This window comes from Chaetodon trifascialis, chromosome 22 (genome assembly GCF_039877785.1).
Source record: "Chaetodon trifascialis isolate fChaTrf1 chromosome 22, fChaTrf1.hap1, whole genome shotgun sequence".
NCBI lineage: Eukaryota > Metazoa > Chordata > Actinopteri > Chaetodontiformes > Chaetodontidae > Chaetodon > Chaetodon trifascialis.
In genome coordinates, this window is record NC_092077.1 from 20771055 (window position 1) to 20787129 (window position 16075).

At 50.0% G+C, this 16075-nt stretch overlaps 2 protein-coding genes across 3 annotated transcripts; one reads left to right on the forward strand and one right to left on the reverse strand.

The window, feature by feature from the left end:
- The first annotated feature begins 873 nt into the window (after nt 1-873).
- xpot (exportin, tRNA (nuclear export receptor for tRNAs)) lies at nt 874-11975 on the forward strand. Of its 2 annotated transcripts, none has more exons than XM_070992489.1 (25): nt 874-1018; nt 2598-2751; nt 2851-2933; nt 3029-3085; nt 3169-3238; nt 3468-3686; nt 3817-4001; nt 4217-4385; nt 4695-4931; nt 5048-5086; nt 5173-5235; nt 5311-5435; nt 5617-5761; nt 5849-5968; nt 6051-6145; nt 6371-6440; nt 6526-6764; nt 6858-7143; nt 7252-7441; nt 7789-7905; nt 8016-8131; nt 8208-8255; nt 8342-8413; nt 8542-8598; nt 8683-11975. In XM_070992489.1, the coding sequence occupies exons 2-25, from the start codon at nt 2665-2667 to the stop codon at nt 8707-8709; spliced, it is 2916 nt and encodes a 971-aa protein (XP_070848590.1). In that variant the 5' UTR covers nt 874-1018; nt 2598-2664; the 3' UTR covers nt 8710-11975. The 2 variants fall into 2 exon arrangements, with proteins under 2 accessions (XP_070848590.1, XP_070848591.1); XM_070992490.1 differs by having other exon boundaries at nt 931-1018; nt 2578-2751.
- A 156-nt stretch (nt 11976-12131) lies between these two features.
- Nucleotides 12132-15748, reverse strand: rtcb (RNA 2',3'-cyclic phosphate and 5'-OH ligase). The gene is made up of 12 exons (XM_070991957.1): nt 15567-15748; nt 14917-14995; nt 14775-14842; nt 14576-14675; nt 14317-14473; nt 14066-14222; nt 13728-13887; nt 13407-13582; nt 13122-13310; nt 12922-13032; nt 12591-12710; nt 12132-12469 (listed from the first exon to the last, which is right to left on the reverse strand). Exons 1-12 carry the CDS (start codon nt 15657-15659, stop codon nt 12362-12364), a joined length of 1518 nt encoding a protein of 505 aa, XP_070848058.1. The 5' UTR covers nt 15660-15748; the 3' UTR covers nt 12132-12361.
- Nucleotides 15749-16075: the final 327 nt, after the last annotated feature.

The following is a 16075-nucleotide window of genomic DNA, read 5'->3' on the forward strand; positions in this document are numbered from 1 at the left end:
TACCAAGTGCTTAACATGGTTGGAGCAGGATTAAAGCATCAGGACTACAATGGAAAAAAAAAAAAAATCAGACCATTGAAATAAAACAGACATAACGTAGAATAAAATACTTCCTAACCCCCTAACCCGAAACAACAGCAGCAGCAACAACAATGATTATAATAATAGTAATATGTTAAAAATCACACCATCCTCTATGGAATCACACCTTGATGTGACGTTTCAGTCAGTGAGGTTTGGATGTGCTGGCAGCTGAATTGTGTTCCCTTCATAGGACAGACCAGGTATTTTCCAGTCTTTATGCTAAGCTAAGCTAATTGGCCAGTGGCTGTAGCCTTGCAGATATATTTGAGTGGTATCGAGCTAACATTGCTTTACATTTACATTTACATTAACATTTAAAAACTGCATGTGTGGTGTGATACATGTGGGTTTTGGCATCAGTAAACTATGTAGAAACATCAATTTTTTCCTGCTTTAACAAAGAATAAAAGTTTCAGTAATTTGAATAAGGGTTTTAATTCCAGACAAGGTTTTTACTTTGATTTCTAGTCCATTTTTCATAACTTTGTGGAGAAGCATCGCTCAGATCACAGAAATAGTTGTCCCTTTACGAATCGGAAACTAGCTTCAGTCTCTTGAAGGTAAGCTAACATAGCTAACGTTAGCAAACAGCAAACATCTGTCCGCATGAAGACAAGTCCAGCACAAGTACCTCTCCATATATCACATATAATATAACTGTGGTCGCACCTCAAAAAATAGTTATTGTATGTATATATTAATATTCATTTTATAAATTTCTCATGAATATCTAGACTTTTCGCCGACGTTATTAATGAATCGCTTCCTGCGGCTGTGACCCGGATGCTCACTGAGTGGACACGCCGCACCGCCGCTTCTGTCGTGTGTCGGTGAGTGTAGCCGACATGCAGCTTGATTTCTGGTGAATTCTTAACGGCTCCGCGATGACTGGACGGGAGAAGAAAAACACCCGATGAATTAAGTTTTCTTTAAGGTGAGCTTTCCAGAACGTGCCGTCTGTTTTACTGTACTTAGCTTGATAAGAGCGGCTAACGTTAGCGGAGTTTGTCATCGTGAGATTTTCACAGCGATGATGTGATTGAAGGAGGCGAGCGAGACATCAGCAGGTAACGTTACCGAGCCGTGATAAACAAGAACAAAAAACACGATAAAGCTGCTCTCATCTCAAACACGGCCAGTAACGCTGTGAATGAAAGCTTCCCGGCGGTGACCGGGGTTTTGTTAACTGCCACACGGTCACGATTACTAACTTAGAGCAGGCGAGCTCCGAAGCTAGTCGGCTAACGCTAGCTTGAGTTAGCAGCAGTCCGCTATGTTGTGTCTGTGTGAAGTTGTTAGCTTGTAGCACCGCAGTGTCAACTTTTTGAGCAGTGTCCCGGCTGTCAGGTCGCACCTTCATCCACAACATGTTCCGTTTTGTCGCCGTTTAAAGCGCTTAAATGTCCAGCGGAGGTGTTTTATTTGTGGCGGTAAAGCCGTAAACGGGACATCGTGGCTCAAAGTGTTGACGCTGCGTTGCATCATGTCGGCTGGCGGATGATGGCTGAGCTGTCAGCTGTATTGTTCACCCTCTCCGTCCTCCATCGGTTCAGTTCAAAGCTGCACATCAGCTGTCAGTGCGGATTCGTCATATTTGAGGCTTTGTTGGCATCCATGAACACAAACCAGAGCTGACTCACTCGTGTCCTTTCTGGCAGCTCACCTGGATGTGGCCTTGTGTGACGCACAGGTAACCCAGCCCTGTCATTTGACTGTTCATGTGTTGATTTCTCAGAGCCATCAGACAGCGGCTGAGTGCTCATGTGGGTCTTCCTTCAGCAGTGATGTGCTTTGGTTTGATTTCGCCCCAGTTTGAGGCTCTCATGGAGGATCATCACTCAGCAGAGCTTCACTCTCTCTGAAAGATAAATCTGTGAAAAAGCACAATCCACAAAGACTCTGGATGAACATATATTCGGTCCACTGAATGATGAAGAATATTTCCAGCTCAGTTTCCTCTGCAGAGGTGGCTGGTGGTTACCTGCAGGGGAGCGCTGGCTTAAAACATGTTCTCATCCCTCCATCTTTGAGGACTTCAGAGAAACTCTCCATCCTGACTGACGTTAGAACGTGATCTGATCACATGACGTCCGCCGTGCGCACACCTCAGGTGAAAGGTCACCTCAGTGAACTCGTGTTCAGTGGCTGGAAACAAGCTTTCCTTCTGCAGATCGTCTGGAAACTGAAAAGAAAAGCTTGAACTCGTCCTAAATGTGGATGAAAGTTGCTGAGTGACTTATTTTCTTCATGTGTTCCTGCTGGACTTCTGCTGAGTGGAGATCAGCTCCTCAGAAGGAGATTACAGACCTGTTGATAGTCAGAGATGTTGATTTACCTGCATGTTGATTATTTGGGCTGGGCTGTGTCCCTTTGTGAAGGCAGAGAGTGGACAAACAGAACAACGGCGGTGTGATGCAGCGGGTTGGCGTTTGGACGCGTGTTGTCCTGCAGCAGAGCGAGCGCAGCTCAGCGCTCTTTGTTTGATTACCGCAGCTTTTCTTTCCTTTTGCCAGATGAGAGAAATCTGCCCGACAGCAGCAGAGAGGAGTGAACCTGCCTTGGAGGAAAGCTAACCCACGAATGGCCTGCCAGTCTGTCGCTGCAGTCATGGACGAGCAGGCCCTGCTGGGGCTCAACCCGAACGCCGACGCCCGCTACAGGCAGAGGGTAAGTCGGCCATGATCGAACAAGATCAGTCAGCACTGTAAGTTTAAGCAAACCTGCTGGTTTGACGTGAGTGTGTGGCGTCGGCGTGTCTTTGTCCAGGCCATGGCGTACTTCGAGCAGCTGAAGGAGTCTCAGGACGGCTGGGAGGTCTGCGCTGAGGCTCTCGCTAAAGGCGTCTACAGGTGAGCGTCAGACCGTGTCACTTCCTGCTGCCGCGACCCTCGTCTGATCCTCAGAGTGTCAGAGGTGTTGAAACGTGTTTCTTGTGTTGTTTCAGCGACGATCACGTGAAGTTCTTCTGCTTCCAAGTGTTGGAACATCAGATCAAGTTCAGGTGAGGAGGACGAGCGTCTGTCTCAGTGTCTCATGAGTGATGATGATCCAGCAGCTCAACCTGCGCTGCTCTTTGTGTTGCAGACACGCTGGTCTGAGTGCAGTTCAGCAGCAGCTCATCAGGGAGACTCTGATGAAGTGGCTCCAGTGTCAGGTGGGCCCGCCTACTTCTACCTGTGGCCTGTGCTGCGGTTAGAAGTACTTTACTTTACTTCAGCATTTCCATCTTGCAGTACTTTCTTCTACTCTTGAGTTCAGAGACGTGTTGTTCTGTCTGTCTGTCTGCGTGTACACATGGAAAATAAAAGGTTTCTTTTCTGTGATGATGTTTAATGTGTCGCCGTCCCTGAGACGCTCCTGCTGACGTGTTCTTCATCCCTCAGCTGATGAACGCTCATCCTGAGAAGCCGTTCATCAGGAACAAAGCGGCTCAGGTGTTCGCCCTCACCTTCATCATGGAGTATCTGACTCTGTGGCCCAAGTTCGTCTTCGACATCCTGTCTCTGGTGGGCCTGAACCCTCACGGCGTCGACATCTACTTGAGGACGCTCATGGCCATCGACGCCGAGGTGGTGGACAGAGACATCCTCCACTCGCCCGAGGTAACGTCACAACGCGTCGTTGTGTTCATGCTTCATCCTGTTCTTCAAACGTCACAATCTGATTCTGGATCAGACGTTTTGCAGCCTGAGCTCAGAGTCTCCGGCTAATTGTCCTGAACGTGTCCTCCAGGAGACGCGTCGAAACACTCTGATCAAAGACAGCATGCGGGAGCAGTGCATCCCCCACCTGGTGGAGTCCTGGTTCCAGATCCTGCAGACCTACCAGCAGTCCCACCCGGAGCTCACCTGTCAGTGCCTGGAGGTGGTGGGAGCGTACGTGTCCTGGATCGACCTCAACCTCATCGCCAACGACCGGTCAGTCAGAGTCCTCTTCATTCACACTGATCCCAGGTCTGCCTCTGCACCGCGCAGACCTGATCAGAGTGCAGAGCGTCGAGGTCACACGGGGAACGTCATGTGACTGCACGCTAAGCTCTGCTGTTTGGGCTTCTCTCATGTTTCTTCCTTCTGTCATGTTGACGTGTTCTTGCGAGTCGTTGCAGCTCTGATGTTCAGACTCTGGCTTTCAGCTTCGTGAACCTGCTGCTGAGCCAGATGTCTGTGGAGGAGCTCCGCGAGGAGGCCTGCGACTGCCTGTTCGAGATCGTCAACAAAGGGATGGACCCCGTGGACAAAACCAAGCTGGTGGAGAGTCTGTGCCAAGTGCTGCAGTCTGCTGGCTTCTTCAACGTGGAGCAGGTCGGCCTCCGCCCGTCACAGCTGCACGCGTCACGTGATGTTAAAAAGTTCTCTGACATTCAGATCAATGAGAGTATGACCCGACTTTGACCTCGACTGCACAAAAATAAGATGGCAGCAGCTGCAAGTGTGAAGCATGAGCAGAAAATACAAATCGTTTTCCTCGTCATTTCTGTTCTGATCAGTTTCTTCTGTGAAGTCTGTTTGTAAAGTGTTTGTGAATGTGGAGCAGAGGTTGTGAACGCACCCCGCTGAACGCTGGCGCTTCCTGGACACAGCGTGTTTGATTCCCTCTTCCTGTCTTGTCAGGAGGAGGACGTGGACTTCCTGGCCAAGTTCTCGCGGCTGGTGAACGGGATGGGTCAGAGTCTGGTTCTCAGCTGGACCAAACTGGCCAAGTCCGGCAACGTGAAGGCGGCGGCCGAGACGCTGCAGGCCGTGGAGGCCAAAGTGCCGCTGCTGCTTCAGCTGCTGGTGCACGAGGACGACGACATCTCGGCCAACATCGTCGGCTTCTGCTACGAGTACCTGCATGTCCTCAAACAGGTGAGGCCGCCAGCTTCACCTGGACCAATAAAATGTTTTCACTAAGAAAAACGATGTGAGACGAGCCGGCGATCCGTCGACTGACAGACGCTCATGTTCACTTCCTGTTTTTGCAGCTTCCTCAGCTCACAGACCAGCAGAAGACCAACGTAGAGGTGAGTCTTTATCCCGACGATGCTCTTCATCAATGATCGTCTGTTTGAGGGCTGAACAAGTAAAAGCTCCCTCCTCCTCACCGCAGGCCGTCATGCTCGCCGTCATGAAGAAGCTGACGTACGACGACGAGTACAACTTTGAGAACGAGGTGAGTGCGCTGACTGACGGCTGGCGGCCGCGTGCTCGCTCAGAGCGTGAAGCTGACCTCCGGTCTGTTTGTCAGGGCGAGGACGAGGCCATGTTCGTGGAGTACAGGAAGCAGCTGAAGATGCTGCTGGACCGTCTGGCTCAGGTGTCTCCTGAGCTGCTGCTGGAGGCCGTGAGACGAGTCTTCACCAACACCATGCAGTAAGAGAGCGCTTTGTTTGTGCAGACTGAGCAGGTCTGTCTGGGTTCTCCTGTTTGTGTTGAACGTAGCGATGACAGTGAGTAGAAAGTCGGTCTGAGGTGTGAACGCGTGGGACAGACGTGTCTGTGTGGTGTCCTTGCGTCCTCTGAAGCTCACCGTCTTGTGCTTGTTGTGTTGCAGGAACTGGCAGACGGCTCCGTTCATGGAGGTGGAGGTGGCCATCAGGCTGCTGTACATGCTCGGCGAGGCCCTGCCCGCATCTCACGGCGCTCATTTCTCCGGAGACGCGACGAAGGCGAGCGCCCTGCAGGACATGATGAGGACGGTGGGTGACGTGAGGCTGCCGTCTGTTGTGTGTCTGCTGTGAGGACACGGTGACTGACGCTCGCTGTCTGTCCTCTCTGTCCCTCAGCTGGTGTCCTGCAGCGTGAGCAGTTACCAGCACAGCTCAGTGTCTCTGGAGTTTTTCGAGACGGTCGTTCGATACGACAAGTTCTTCGTGGTGGAGCCGCAGCACATCCCCAACGTCCTGGTGAGTGATGTTTCAGAAGCGTTCAGGTGTCACATGTTACCTGTGAGCGCGCCGCGCTGACCGCCGTCCTGTCCGCCCTCAGATGGCGTTTCTGGACCAAAGAGGACTGAGACACAACAGCCCGAAGGTGCGCAGCAGAGTGGCCTACCTCTTCTCCAGATTCGTCAAGTCTTTGCAGTGAGTCCAGCTTCATCATCCTCATCTGAGGCTGGTGGACAAAATAACAGAAACACCTCACAGAACACAATGTGACAGCAGCTGCAGCGAACTCCAGATGAGATGAGCGCCGAGACGTGAAGCCGTCTCTGTGCCGTCAGATTCATTCAGACTCCACAGTGTCAGTAAGGTGGGAGGGATGTTGTAGGATTCAGGCGTTTCATTGGTTCTGCTCTCTGTTGACAGTAAACACATGAACGCTTTCATCGAGGACATCCTGACCAGGATCCAGGACCTGCTGGAACTGGCTCCACCTGTAAGTACAACACCTGATCTGTCCATCATAGCATCATGTCATCGCCTCGTCCGTCCTCAACGTCGATGCGGTGTCCTCCGTCCAGGAAAATGGCTTCCCGGCAATGCTGACCAGCGACGACCAGCTGTTCATGTTTGAGACGGCGGGCGTCCTGATCGTGAACGGAGAGAGTCCCGTGGAGAGGAAGCAGGCTCTGATGAGGAGCCTGCTGCTGCCGCTCATGGACGCTTTCCGCCTGCTGCTCGCCAAACTGCTGCAGGAGACGGAGGAGGAGCGACAGGCCGCCCTCGCCGACTGTCTGAGCCACGCTGTCGGGTTCGCCAGGTGAGATCCAGACCGAGCCTCACCTGTTTAAGTGTCAGCTGCTGTTAACGATGTAATGCGGGACAGCTGACGTCTTCATCTCTCTGCTCTCAGTCGCACCAGCAAAGCGTTCAGCAACAAGCAGACGGTGAAGCAGTGCGGCTGCACGGAGGTCTACAGGGACTGCATGCAGACCTTCCTGCCCGCGCTGAGCTGCCCCGTCCAGCGGGGGGTGCTGCGCAGCTCCGTGCGCTCCTTCCTGCACCGAATGATCATCTGCCTGGAGGAGGAGGTGCTGCCCTTCATCCCCGCCGCCTCCGAGCACATGCTGAAGGACTGCGAGGCCAAAGACCTGCAGGAGTTCATCCCGCTCATCAGCCAGATGACCGCCAAGTTCAAGGTAGGCGGGAAGACCCCGACGGGCCGAAACCTGCAGCTCAGTTACCGCTGAAGTGAGTAAACCGATGACCAGCCTGAATAACCGGCTTCCTCCCCGTTGCCATGGCAGCGGCAGGTGTCTCCCTTCCTGCAGCAGGTCTTCATGCCGCTGGTGCTCGCCATCTTCGAGGTGTTGGGCCGGCCGGCGGAAGACAACGACCAGGCGGCCGCTCTGGAGAAGCAGATGCTGAGGAGGAGCTACTTCACCTTCATCCAGACCGTCACAGGAAGCGGAATGAACGAGGTGATGGCCAATCAGGGTGAGTCACAGAGGAGGCGAGCGTTCGCACTCACATCAACGCACCACATGCTAACAGCTGCTTGTTTGTGGAGGAAGGTGCTGACGTTTACATGTTGATCAGTGGTCAGGAGCTGCTGGCAGGTCAGCCCGGCTAGCTGTTTCCCCCCGCTTCCAGTCTTTATGCTAAGCTAAGCTAAGCAGCTTGTATTTGGTAACTTTTTAATTCTGCAGATTTTTAAATGGAGTCTGGTTCTCCTGAGCTCAGTGAGGCTGCGGCCTGTTCGAGCTGCTTCCCTCTGGTCAAACCACAGTCAGACTTTCCTCTGCAGTCTGTCGTTGGCGCTGATGTTGCGTTTTTGTCTTCAGGGCCAGAAAACATCGAGCGCGTCGTGTTCACCATCATCCAGGGCGCCGTGGACTTCCCCGACCCCATCGCTCAGAAAACCTGCTTCATCATCCTCTCCAAGCTGGTGGAGCTGTGGGGTGAGAAACAGGAAGAATGTCCACTTACTGTCCTCTCAGATCACTGCTGTTTGTCCCGGCCAGCGTCTCTCTGGTCCTTCATGTTCTGTGTCTTCTGCTCCGACCTGCAGGAGGTAAAGACGGCATGGTGGGTTTCCCAGACTTCATCTACAAACACATCGTCCCCGCGTGTTTCCTGGCTCCTCTCAAGCCGACCTTTGACCTCTCAGACGCTCAGACAGTCCTGGTACGTGTCTGCACCAGAGACTGGCCAACAAACGTGAGGTTTTAGCAGCTGATGACCTGAACTCTTTGTCTTGCAGACGCTGTCGGAGTGTTCGCTCACGCTGAAAATGATTCATCTCAAAAGGGTGAGAAGAGACGTCCTCCACGTTTGATGGTCAGACGAGTGTTTTCTGTTGTTCGCTGTCCATATTTGTCTCATCTGCTCTTTCAGGGGCCCGAGTTCATCCAGTTCTTGCAGCAGGAGTATCTGCCCTCCCTTCAGGTGTCACCTGAGATCTCACAGGTACGCCGTCCTTCAGCGCGTCCTTTCAGTGACACTCTTAATCCTGACGCAGCTTTCGCTTCCTGTCTCTCGTCCGTCTCTCGTCTTTTTCTGAGACAGCCTCTCACCTTTTGAACTTGATCTTACAGGAACTTTGTCAAGTGATTCAGCAGCCGGACGTCAAAGTCCTGAAGAACTACATTAAGGTAGGTTCAGGTGCACTTCCTATAACGAGGCCGGCTGGGCGTGGCTCGCTGATCAGCTGACCGCTCTCCGCTTCTCGTCCGCAGGCGTTCTTTCAGCGGGCCAAACTGTAGGACATGAAACTGGAAGTTCACGAGGACTCAAACACTTCACAGGAAGCGGCCGACACGCCAAACGACAAAAAAGGACCTTAGCATAGGAGCTGCTTCTGCACTTACAGAGCGAACATGACTACGCCCAGTCCGTCGACGTGGACGCGAGGTCGGTGGACGGACAAATCCCTCCGGCCACCGCCGGGACGAGCTGTCCTTGTGGACTCGAGAGGACAAGGAGCTCGACTGGAGCGCTTTGAGGAACGTGGTGTGGAAAAGGGCTTTCGGAGGAGCGACGAGCTGTCTGCAAACACCCGGTAAATATTCACAGCGTAGCTTCAGTCAGACTTCAGCTCGTTTGGTCGCTGCCGCCACAGGACGGACCAATCAGGGCTGAGCTCATCATTCTCACCAGAACGTGGCTTTTGTTTTTGGAAGTGTTGATTGGATGAAGGTTGATTTCCAGTTTGAGGTGAACCGTTCAGTTCTTTGAGCCCACACACTCGATTCTCCTCGATCTCATTTAAACACTCAACTTTCAGTTAATCGGCTCCTCGTGCTGTTTATGGATTATAATCCGACGAATATTTTAGTTTCCTGGAAATGTTTGAACTTCAGATGGAAATGACCCGAAAATAGAGGAACAAAGTGTAAATACAAGAATGAGATGTTAGAAAATGTAAATAAAGTTCCTGGGTTTAGTTTTTTTTTTTTTTTTTTTTTTAATCTTCATGCCCATCTGGAACCTGAATACGGAAGCTCATCAGTACCAAAACTGGGAAAAAAGGATTGAAAGTTAGAAATGATTAAACTCTAGAATGTCAGCGATGAGGCACGAAGTCAACGCTGTGGCAGTTTTAACATTTCTTACTTCAAATGTCATTGTTTTCCTTGGTCGTATTCTCGTTTATCAGATTTTAATTTATATTGTCGACTTGTTGATTTTGAATTTACAGATTTCATAATCGTGACTTCAAAAATTAAACTTTGTGAAACTGTACATCCCATAATTTCATTTCAGACTTTTGCATTTTGAACTTGTAAATCTCATTTTGACTAAAGTCATAAGTTTTAGTTCCTGTCACAATAACTTGCTGTGAGTTTATTTTTTTTTAATTTATCCTGATTTTATTTATTACATTTTTGACTCAGTAAATCTCATAAATTTGAAGTCTTGTGACTTTTACTGAAAACCTAAATCTGAAGCTGCTGTTACTGACGATGAGTAGTGTTATTTTTGACTTCGTGTCTCATCACTGTGACTTGAACTAATATGTCTACTGTTGAATTAATCAGTAAATCTCATTATTTTGATTTGGTATCTCAAAATGTTGACTGACTTGGATTGAAAATCTCATTGTGACATAAGTCGAAGGTTAAACGTGGAATTTTGTCCTGTAAACTTCTGACTAAAAACTGATTTTGTTTTATCATAAATCTGATTTATTAGTATTTTTTTTTTCTAATATTTAATCTCTTTTTTTCTTGGCGCTGTTGAGCTTCCGTAGAATGAAGTCATTGACAGGACTCTCTCATGTACAGCTCATTAATGTTCATGTACAGAAGCAGCTGGATGGATTTTATATTCAAGCATTTGTGACAATTCAGGGTGATCAACTTATTGATTATGCAACGCTTTACTGTGAAGGAGCTTTCCAACAGAAAAGAACCAATCAGAGCTGGACGAGGACATCCGTCGGACCAGTTTGACCGATGTGAAAAACCGCTGACTGTTCAGATGCTTCTGTTCTTTAAACCTCTGGATATCGTGTTACTTTGCCCCCAACCCCCCCCCCCCCCCGGGATGTTTTGGGCTTCCTGCTCGTTTCGTTCATCTGCTTTAAAATTCTTGTTTCCTCCAGAGAAAGTGCCTGAAAGTGCTGCGTTGGATTAAAGGTCGTCATGCAGGCGTATAAATAAAGTTAGTTCAAAGCATCAGTCAGGTGTTCCTCCGCGTGTTTCTGACCGTCAACAAATCCCACGAGAAGGTGAAGAGCAGCTCTTAAATATCTGCTTTGTTCAAGTCAGTTCCTGTAACAGCATTGGTTGGGGACTATTTTCAGCGGCGGATGAATCCACGTTTTGACTATTTGATCGAAGCATCAGTTCATTGTTTGTGTATGTGGGATTTAAAGAAAATATCACCAAATTTATCCTTCAGATAATTTCGTAATAAACTGTTTCTTAAAATTCAGCTCGTCAGGATGGACATGGACTTTTTTTAATTACTGAGCCGCAACTTTAAGCCACAACTTTAACTTGATATTTGACGAGTAAAATTAGTTTACATGCAAAATATTTCATCTGATCTTTAATCCTGACCTCAAAACTAGTCTGACATAAGAATACTTGCTCACAAAGGGACATTTGGGTGAGACTTTTGTCTCCAGCAGGTTTATTTTCTGTTTCTGTAAACTGAAAGTTTTTGACATGCATGTTGGCGAGTATCAACGACTCTGTGCTAAGCTAGGCTAAAGGGATCCCTGTACCTGAAGTGAGGGAAACTGTTAGCTTAGCGACATCAAAGAGAAAAATAAACCTGGTAACTCAGAACCGGTTTTCAGTTTCATGTTGTGTCATTAGCTAACAAGCTAATGGAAGAAGACACATGCAAGAGTTTGTTCTGTGGTTGTTGGTCAACAAGTAGCTTCAATGCTAACGGCTACTAAAACAACAACATCTCAAAAAAATAAACATCAAGCAGATACTGTGGAGGTGTGTGCTGTTTGGTGGCTGCACTGGTTAGCAGCTACGCTAGGCTAAAGCACCCTGGACCTGTGTCTGAGCTGTCAGTCATTTCCCGAAGCTGCTGAGTGTTTTCTGACCTGCTCGTAGCTTCAGGCTAACGCAGAGCTTGGATTAGTTCCTGCCTTCAAACGCTGAACTGTTGCTTCTGAAGTCCGTTTGATGCCGAACACTAAAACACGTTCAGGGTGTGCAGCTGGGTCACCTGCAGAGACGTCTCTGAGCCTCGTCCACCTGAACGGACCCTCACGTCTGTTTCCAGCCGAGCCGTCCCTTCAGTCAACCGCTAAAGCAGAATCAGCTGTTTTAAAGGGACCTCCTGAACAGCGGCTCCACCAGATGTGCCTGATGAATATTCAGGTTATTACGGCCGTTCTTATTGGCTGCATTCACCTGCAGCAGACGAGGGAAGAGCAGGTTTGTTCATGTCCAGGAAAAACTTGCCAAACGAAGCTTTTGTCCACTGATGGTGAAATGTGTTGATTTCTTTTGATATGGTGATAAAACCTCTGTTAGAACCAATAAAGTGTTTACGAATCCTCACCAATCAAACTTCAGCTTTGTTTGTCCAGCAGGAAACACCTGAGCGCAGGTCAGCGAGAGGGTGGAGGTGAGGGTGGAGGTGAGGGTGGAGGTGGAGGTGGAGGTGGAGGTGGAGGTGAGGATGAAGGTGCGTTCATTAATTCAAACACTGAACTGAAGCTTTGAGTCGCGCTTTCAGTGACGACTTTCACTTTGAACACGTCACTTTTATTTCATCAGATTTGGCTCGAACACAAAAAAATAAAGTTTTCTCAGGTCAGAAATTAAACTTTCACTCTGATTTTGTTCACTTTGTCTCCAGTTCGTCCAACATAAAGTCATTTCACACCACAACAAAGAAGCTGAAAATGAAGCGTAAACTGTCTGAGTGCGAGCTGGTGCAGCTTCAGCCTTTGATCACCGCGATCGGCCTCAGTTTGATCGCCTTCTTACTGATTCCAGCGTCGTGACACGTGTTGACGACGTCCGTCACGTTTTTGTACGATTCAGGAGCCTGAAGACAAAAAAAACAGAAAAACACGGACTGAAGTTCAAACCAACAACATTTCTTCATCGTCTATGTACGGAAGGCGTTTGGTGCCGCGTCATTTCAAGATGGACCAAAAAGATTTCACCTCCTCCATGACCAGTTTGGGCGAAGCCACTCGGATGGCGATGCCCATGTCGGCCAGTTTGTCCAGGACGTCCTGGAAGTCCAGGTTCCTGCGGGACTTTGCCCGGGACAGAGCGCGACCCTGAGACAGGAGACGGGAGGAAGCGGTCAGAAAACAAGCACTCATCATTATTATAATCACGTGATGAGACAAACGTCCACATTCGTTTGTCCCTCGTCAGATTTACAGGAAACACGAGCGTCTTACAGGACACGAGGACAACGTCCAGGAAGTAGTCTTTACTTATGTTCGTCCGTTACTTTAAATAGGACGTGAACCGACAGACTCGTACCGCTCCGTGACAGGTGGTGCCGAACGTCTCCGTCATGCCCTGTTCCGTCCCTGTGAGGACGTAGCTGCAGGTCCCCATCGTCCCTCCGATCAGCACCGGCTGACCTGTGAGCTGGAAACACATGAAGAAGAACGAGTCAGACCTGCAGCAGCAGTTTAAAGTCTGAAGACACAAACCGAACGGCGGGACAGGTTCTGTACCTGGTAGTCCACGGGGATGAGGGGGTGGTGTGGGGGGAAAGCTCGGGTGGACCCTTTGCGGTGGACCAGCAGCGTCCTCTGCTTCCCGTCCACCACGTGCTCCTCGACCTTGGCGATGTTGTGGGAAACGTCGTAGATGACGTGCATGTCCAGGTCGTCCGGCGTCGTGCCGAACACTTTGGAAAAGGCCTGAAAAGCAAGTTTTCAGACTGAAGATCTGTTCCTGGATCAGTTTTCATCAACAGATGATGCTCAGAGGTGCTCTGAGGCTCCAGGTGTGTTTACCTGCCGGGTGAGGAAGGTCATGGACGAGCGGTTGACCCAGGCGTAGTTTCCCGCCGCGGCCATCCCCTTCAGGTAGTCCTGTCCCTCCTGCGACGTGATGCGAGCGCAGGCCAGCTGACGGTCGTTCACCGTGATCTTATCTCTCTTCATCGCTTTCTCCATGGCAACCAGCGCGTCTGCGACGGCGTTCAGGACATTTTATCACGTCTGGATCAAAGCGACTGAAACTATTTCATTCATTTATTAGAAACAGACTGTCAGTGAAACCAGTCAAAGACCAGCTGGACTGACGTCTCAGGTGTGTGCGGCTGTCCCTCCTACCTGTGGCCACCTGGTGTCCGAGGCCTCTGCTGCCGCTGTGGATCATCACACACACCTGACCTTTGTGATCGATGCCCATCTTCTTGGCGGCGTAGTCGTTGTAGATCTCATCCACCACCTGGATCTCAGCGTAGTGGTTTCCTGCTCCCAGAGTCCCCAGCTTCAACACACACACACACACACACACACACACACAGACACACACACAGACACACACACACACACACACACACACACACACACACACACACACACAGAGTTTGCCTCGTCAGCATCCACAGACATCAGAGTCACAGTGACTCAGCGTTTCACGGTGAGCCCCGGGGCTGATGGGATACCTGCGGGAGGCCCCTCTTCTTGGCCTTGGACGACACCTTGTTGGGGTCGGCCTGCAGCATCCTGCCGTACTCCTCGCAGTGCTCCTTGTCCTCGGCCCAGGCGTAGCCCTCCCTCAGAGACCAGTCCACCCCCATCTCCAGAGCCTCCTCCAGGTCCCTGAGCACACACAGGTAGCACGGTTAGCACAGGTAAACAGGTGGACCAGGTCTGTGCTGCCGTCCGAGCTCAGTCCAGAGGGACCCCTCCTTACTTGGCCCCCATGGGGATGACCCCCTTGGATCCCACTCCCACTGGGATGTGGTCGAACAGCGACTGGGCCAGCTGCTCCTTCACCGGCTGCACGTCTCCCTCGTCCAGGTTGGTCCTCAGCAGACGGACGCCGCAGTTTATGTCAAAGCCGACACCGCCTGCAGGACAAATGAAAGATGGCCGCTGAGTCATCGGGTGGACAAAAGAAGCCCACAGAGACGTTCCACCTCAAAGACGAGCATCAGAACTGAAGACAGAACCTGGAGACACCACGGCGTCCGGGTCGTTCATGTCGAAGGCCGCCATGTTTCCGATGGCAAATCCATATCCGGAGTGAACGTCTGGGAGACCGATGGACCTCTGTGGACAATCAGAACAAGCACGGCTTCAAGCCCTCGTCGCGTTTCCACGATCAGATCCCCACGAGAGCCCGCAAAGAGCCCTCAATCTGTCACTCACGTGCACGATGCCCGGCAGCGCCGCCACGTTCCCGATCTGCTTCATGGCCGGAAGGAATCCGCCGACACCTGAAAGCACACGAAAAGCTGAAGTCACACCTGAAGGTGGAGCGAGCAGCTCGAACAGGTGAGCAGCAGCTGACCTCCTCCTCGACAGGCGTTACGAAGCTCCTCGAACATCAGCTTCTCCAGCGAGTCGTTCACGTAGAAGTTTCCTTCAACCTGACGAGGAAGACACCGTTTCATGTTCACTCTGATCAAACTGAAGCGTCCACAAAATCAATCAATACACGGAAAATAAGATGAGGTGGTGAGTTCACGGTCAGTCCATGTAGAAAGTATTTTCATGTTTTTGTAAACAATAAATCAAACGGGATCCCTCATGTGCTTCAAAACAACATCCAGTCTCAGTCATCGTGCTGATTTCAATTAGAAAAATACGTCTTTGTGGTTTAAAATGTCTGTTTATCCAAACTGTAGACTGTAGTCTGACTTATTCTACACTGTTTACATGAGAAGGATCCTCCCTGTCATTCGGCTCACTTTCTGGAGCTAACAGCAGCACCGCAGAGCTCCGTCAGCAGCTTTCAGCTTCGGTGTGTGGTTGATTTCCAGGATCACTTATCGATTCTCGTCTTGACACACGTCATGTATTATTGTCATGTTTTCTGAATGGAGTCTGCAGTCTGCCTGTTCAGGTCCGCCAACATGTGCGGACTGACTGTGTGTAACTGCGGCTCTGGAAGCTAACCAGCTAGCCACGTTCACATCAAAAGTGAATCCAGAGTCTCACCTGCATGTTGGGAACAAAACCCTTTTTGATCCTCCAGCAGTTGGTGCCGATCTTATCCAGGTACTGCAGCTCATCGTTGTAACTTCGACTCATTATTCTGACTAGAAAAGGTTTAACTTTAAGGAATTTACTGCTGCGTTTCACCGGCTGCCTGATGCAAAGTAAGAGCAGTCAGTAACTACGGAAGCCCGCACGCATTTTGACAGCAAAACGCGGTTAATAATTAGGCGTGACGCATTAATAATAATAATTCGACGGGAAAATTCATTATCGACTGTGTGACTGTTTATCTACAACTGCACACAATCTAAACTGTCCAAAAGTTTGCTGAATTCAACCTGTTTTCATAAGTGGGAGTGTTATTTAACTCTAAACTTAATGCTTGCCGTAGTTGTAGTCATATTATTTAGCAGGGCTGAGTGGAGCCGGATGTTTGACGAGTGGCCTTCAAAACAAAGATTTTTTGTCCACCGCTTTTAGAATCTGTGTGTGTGTGTGTGTGTGTGTGT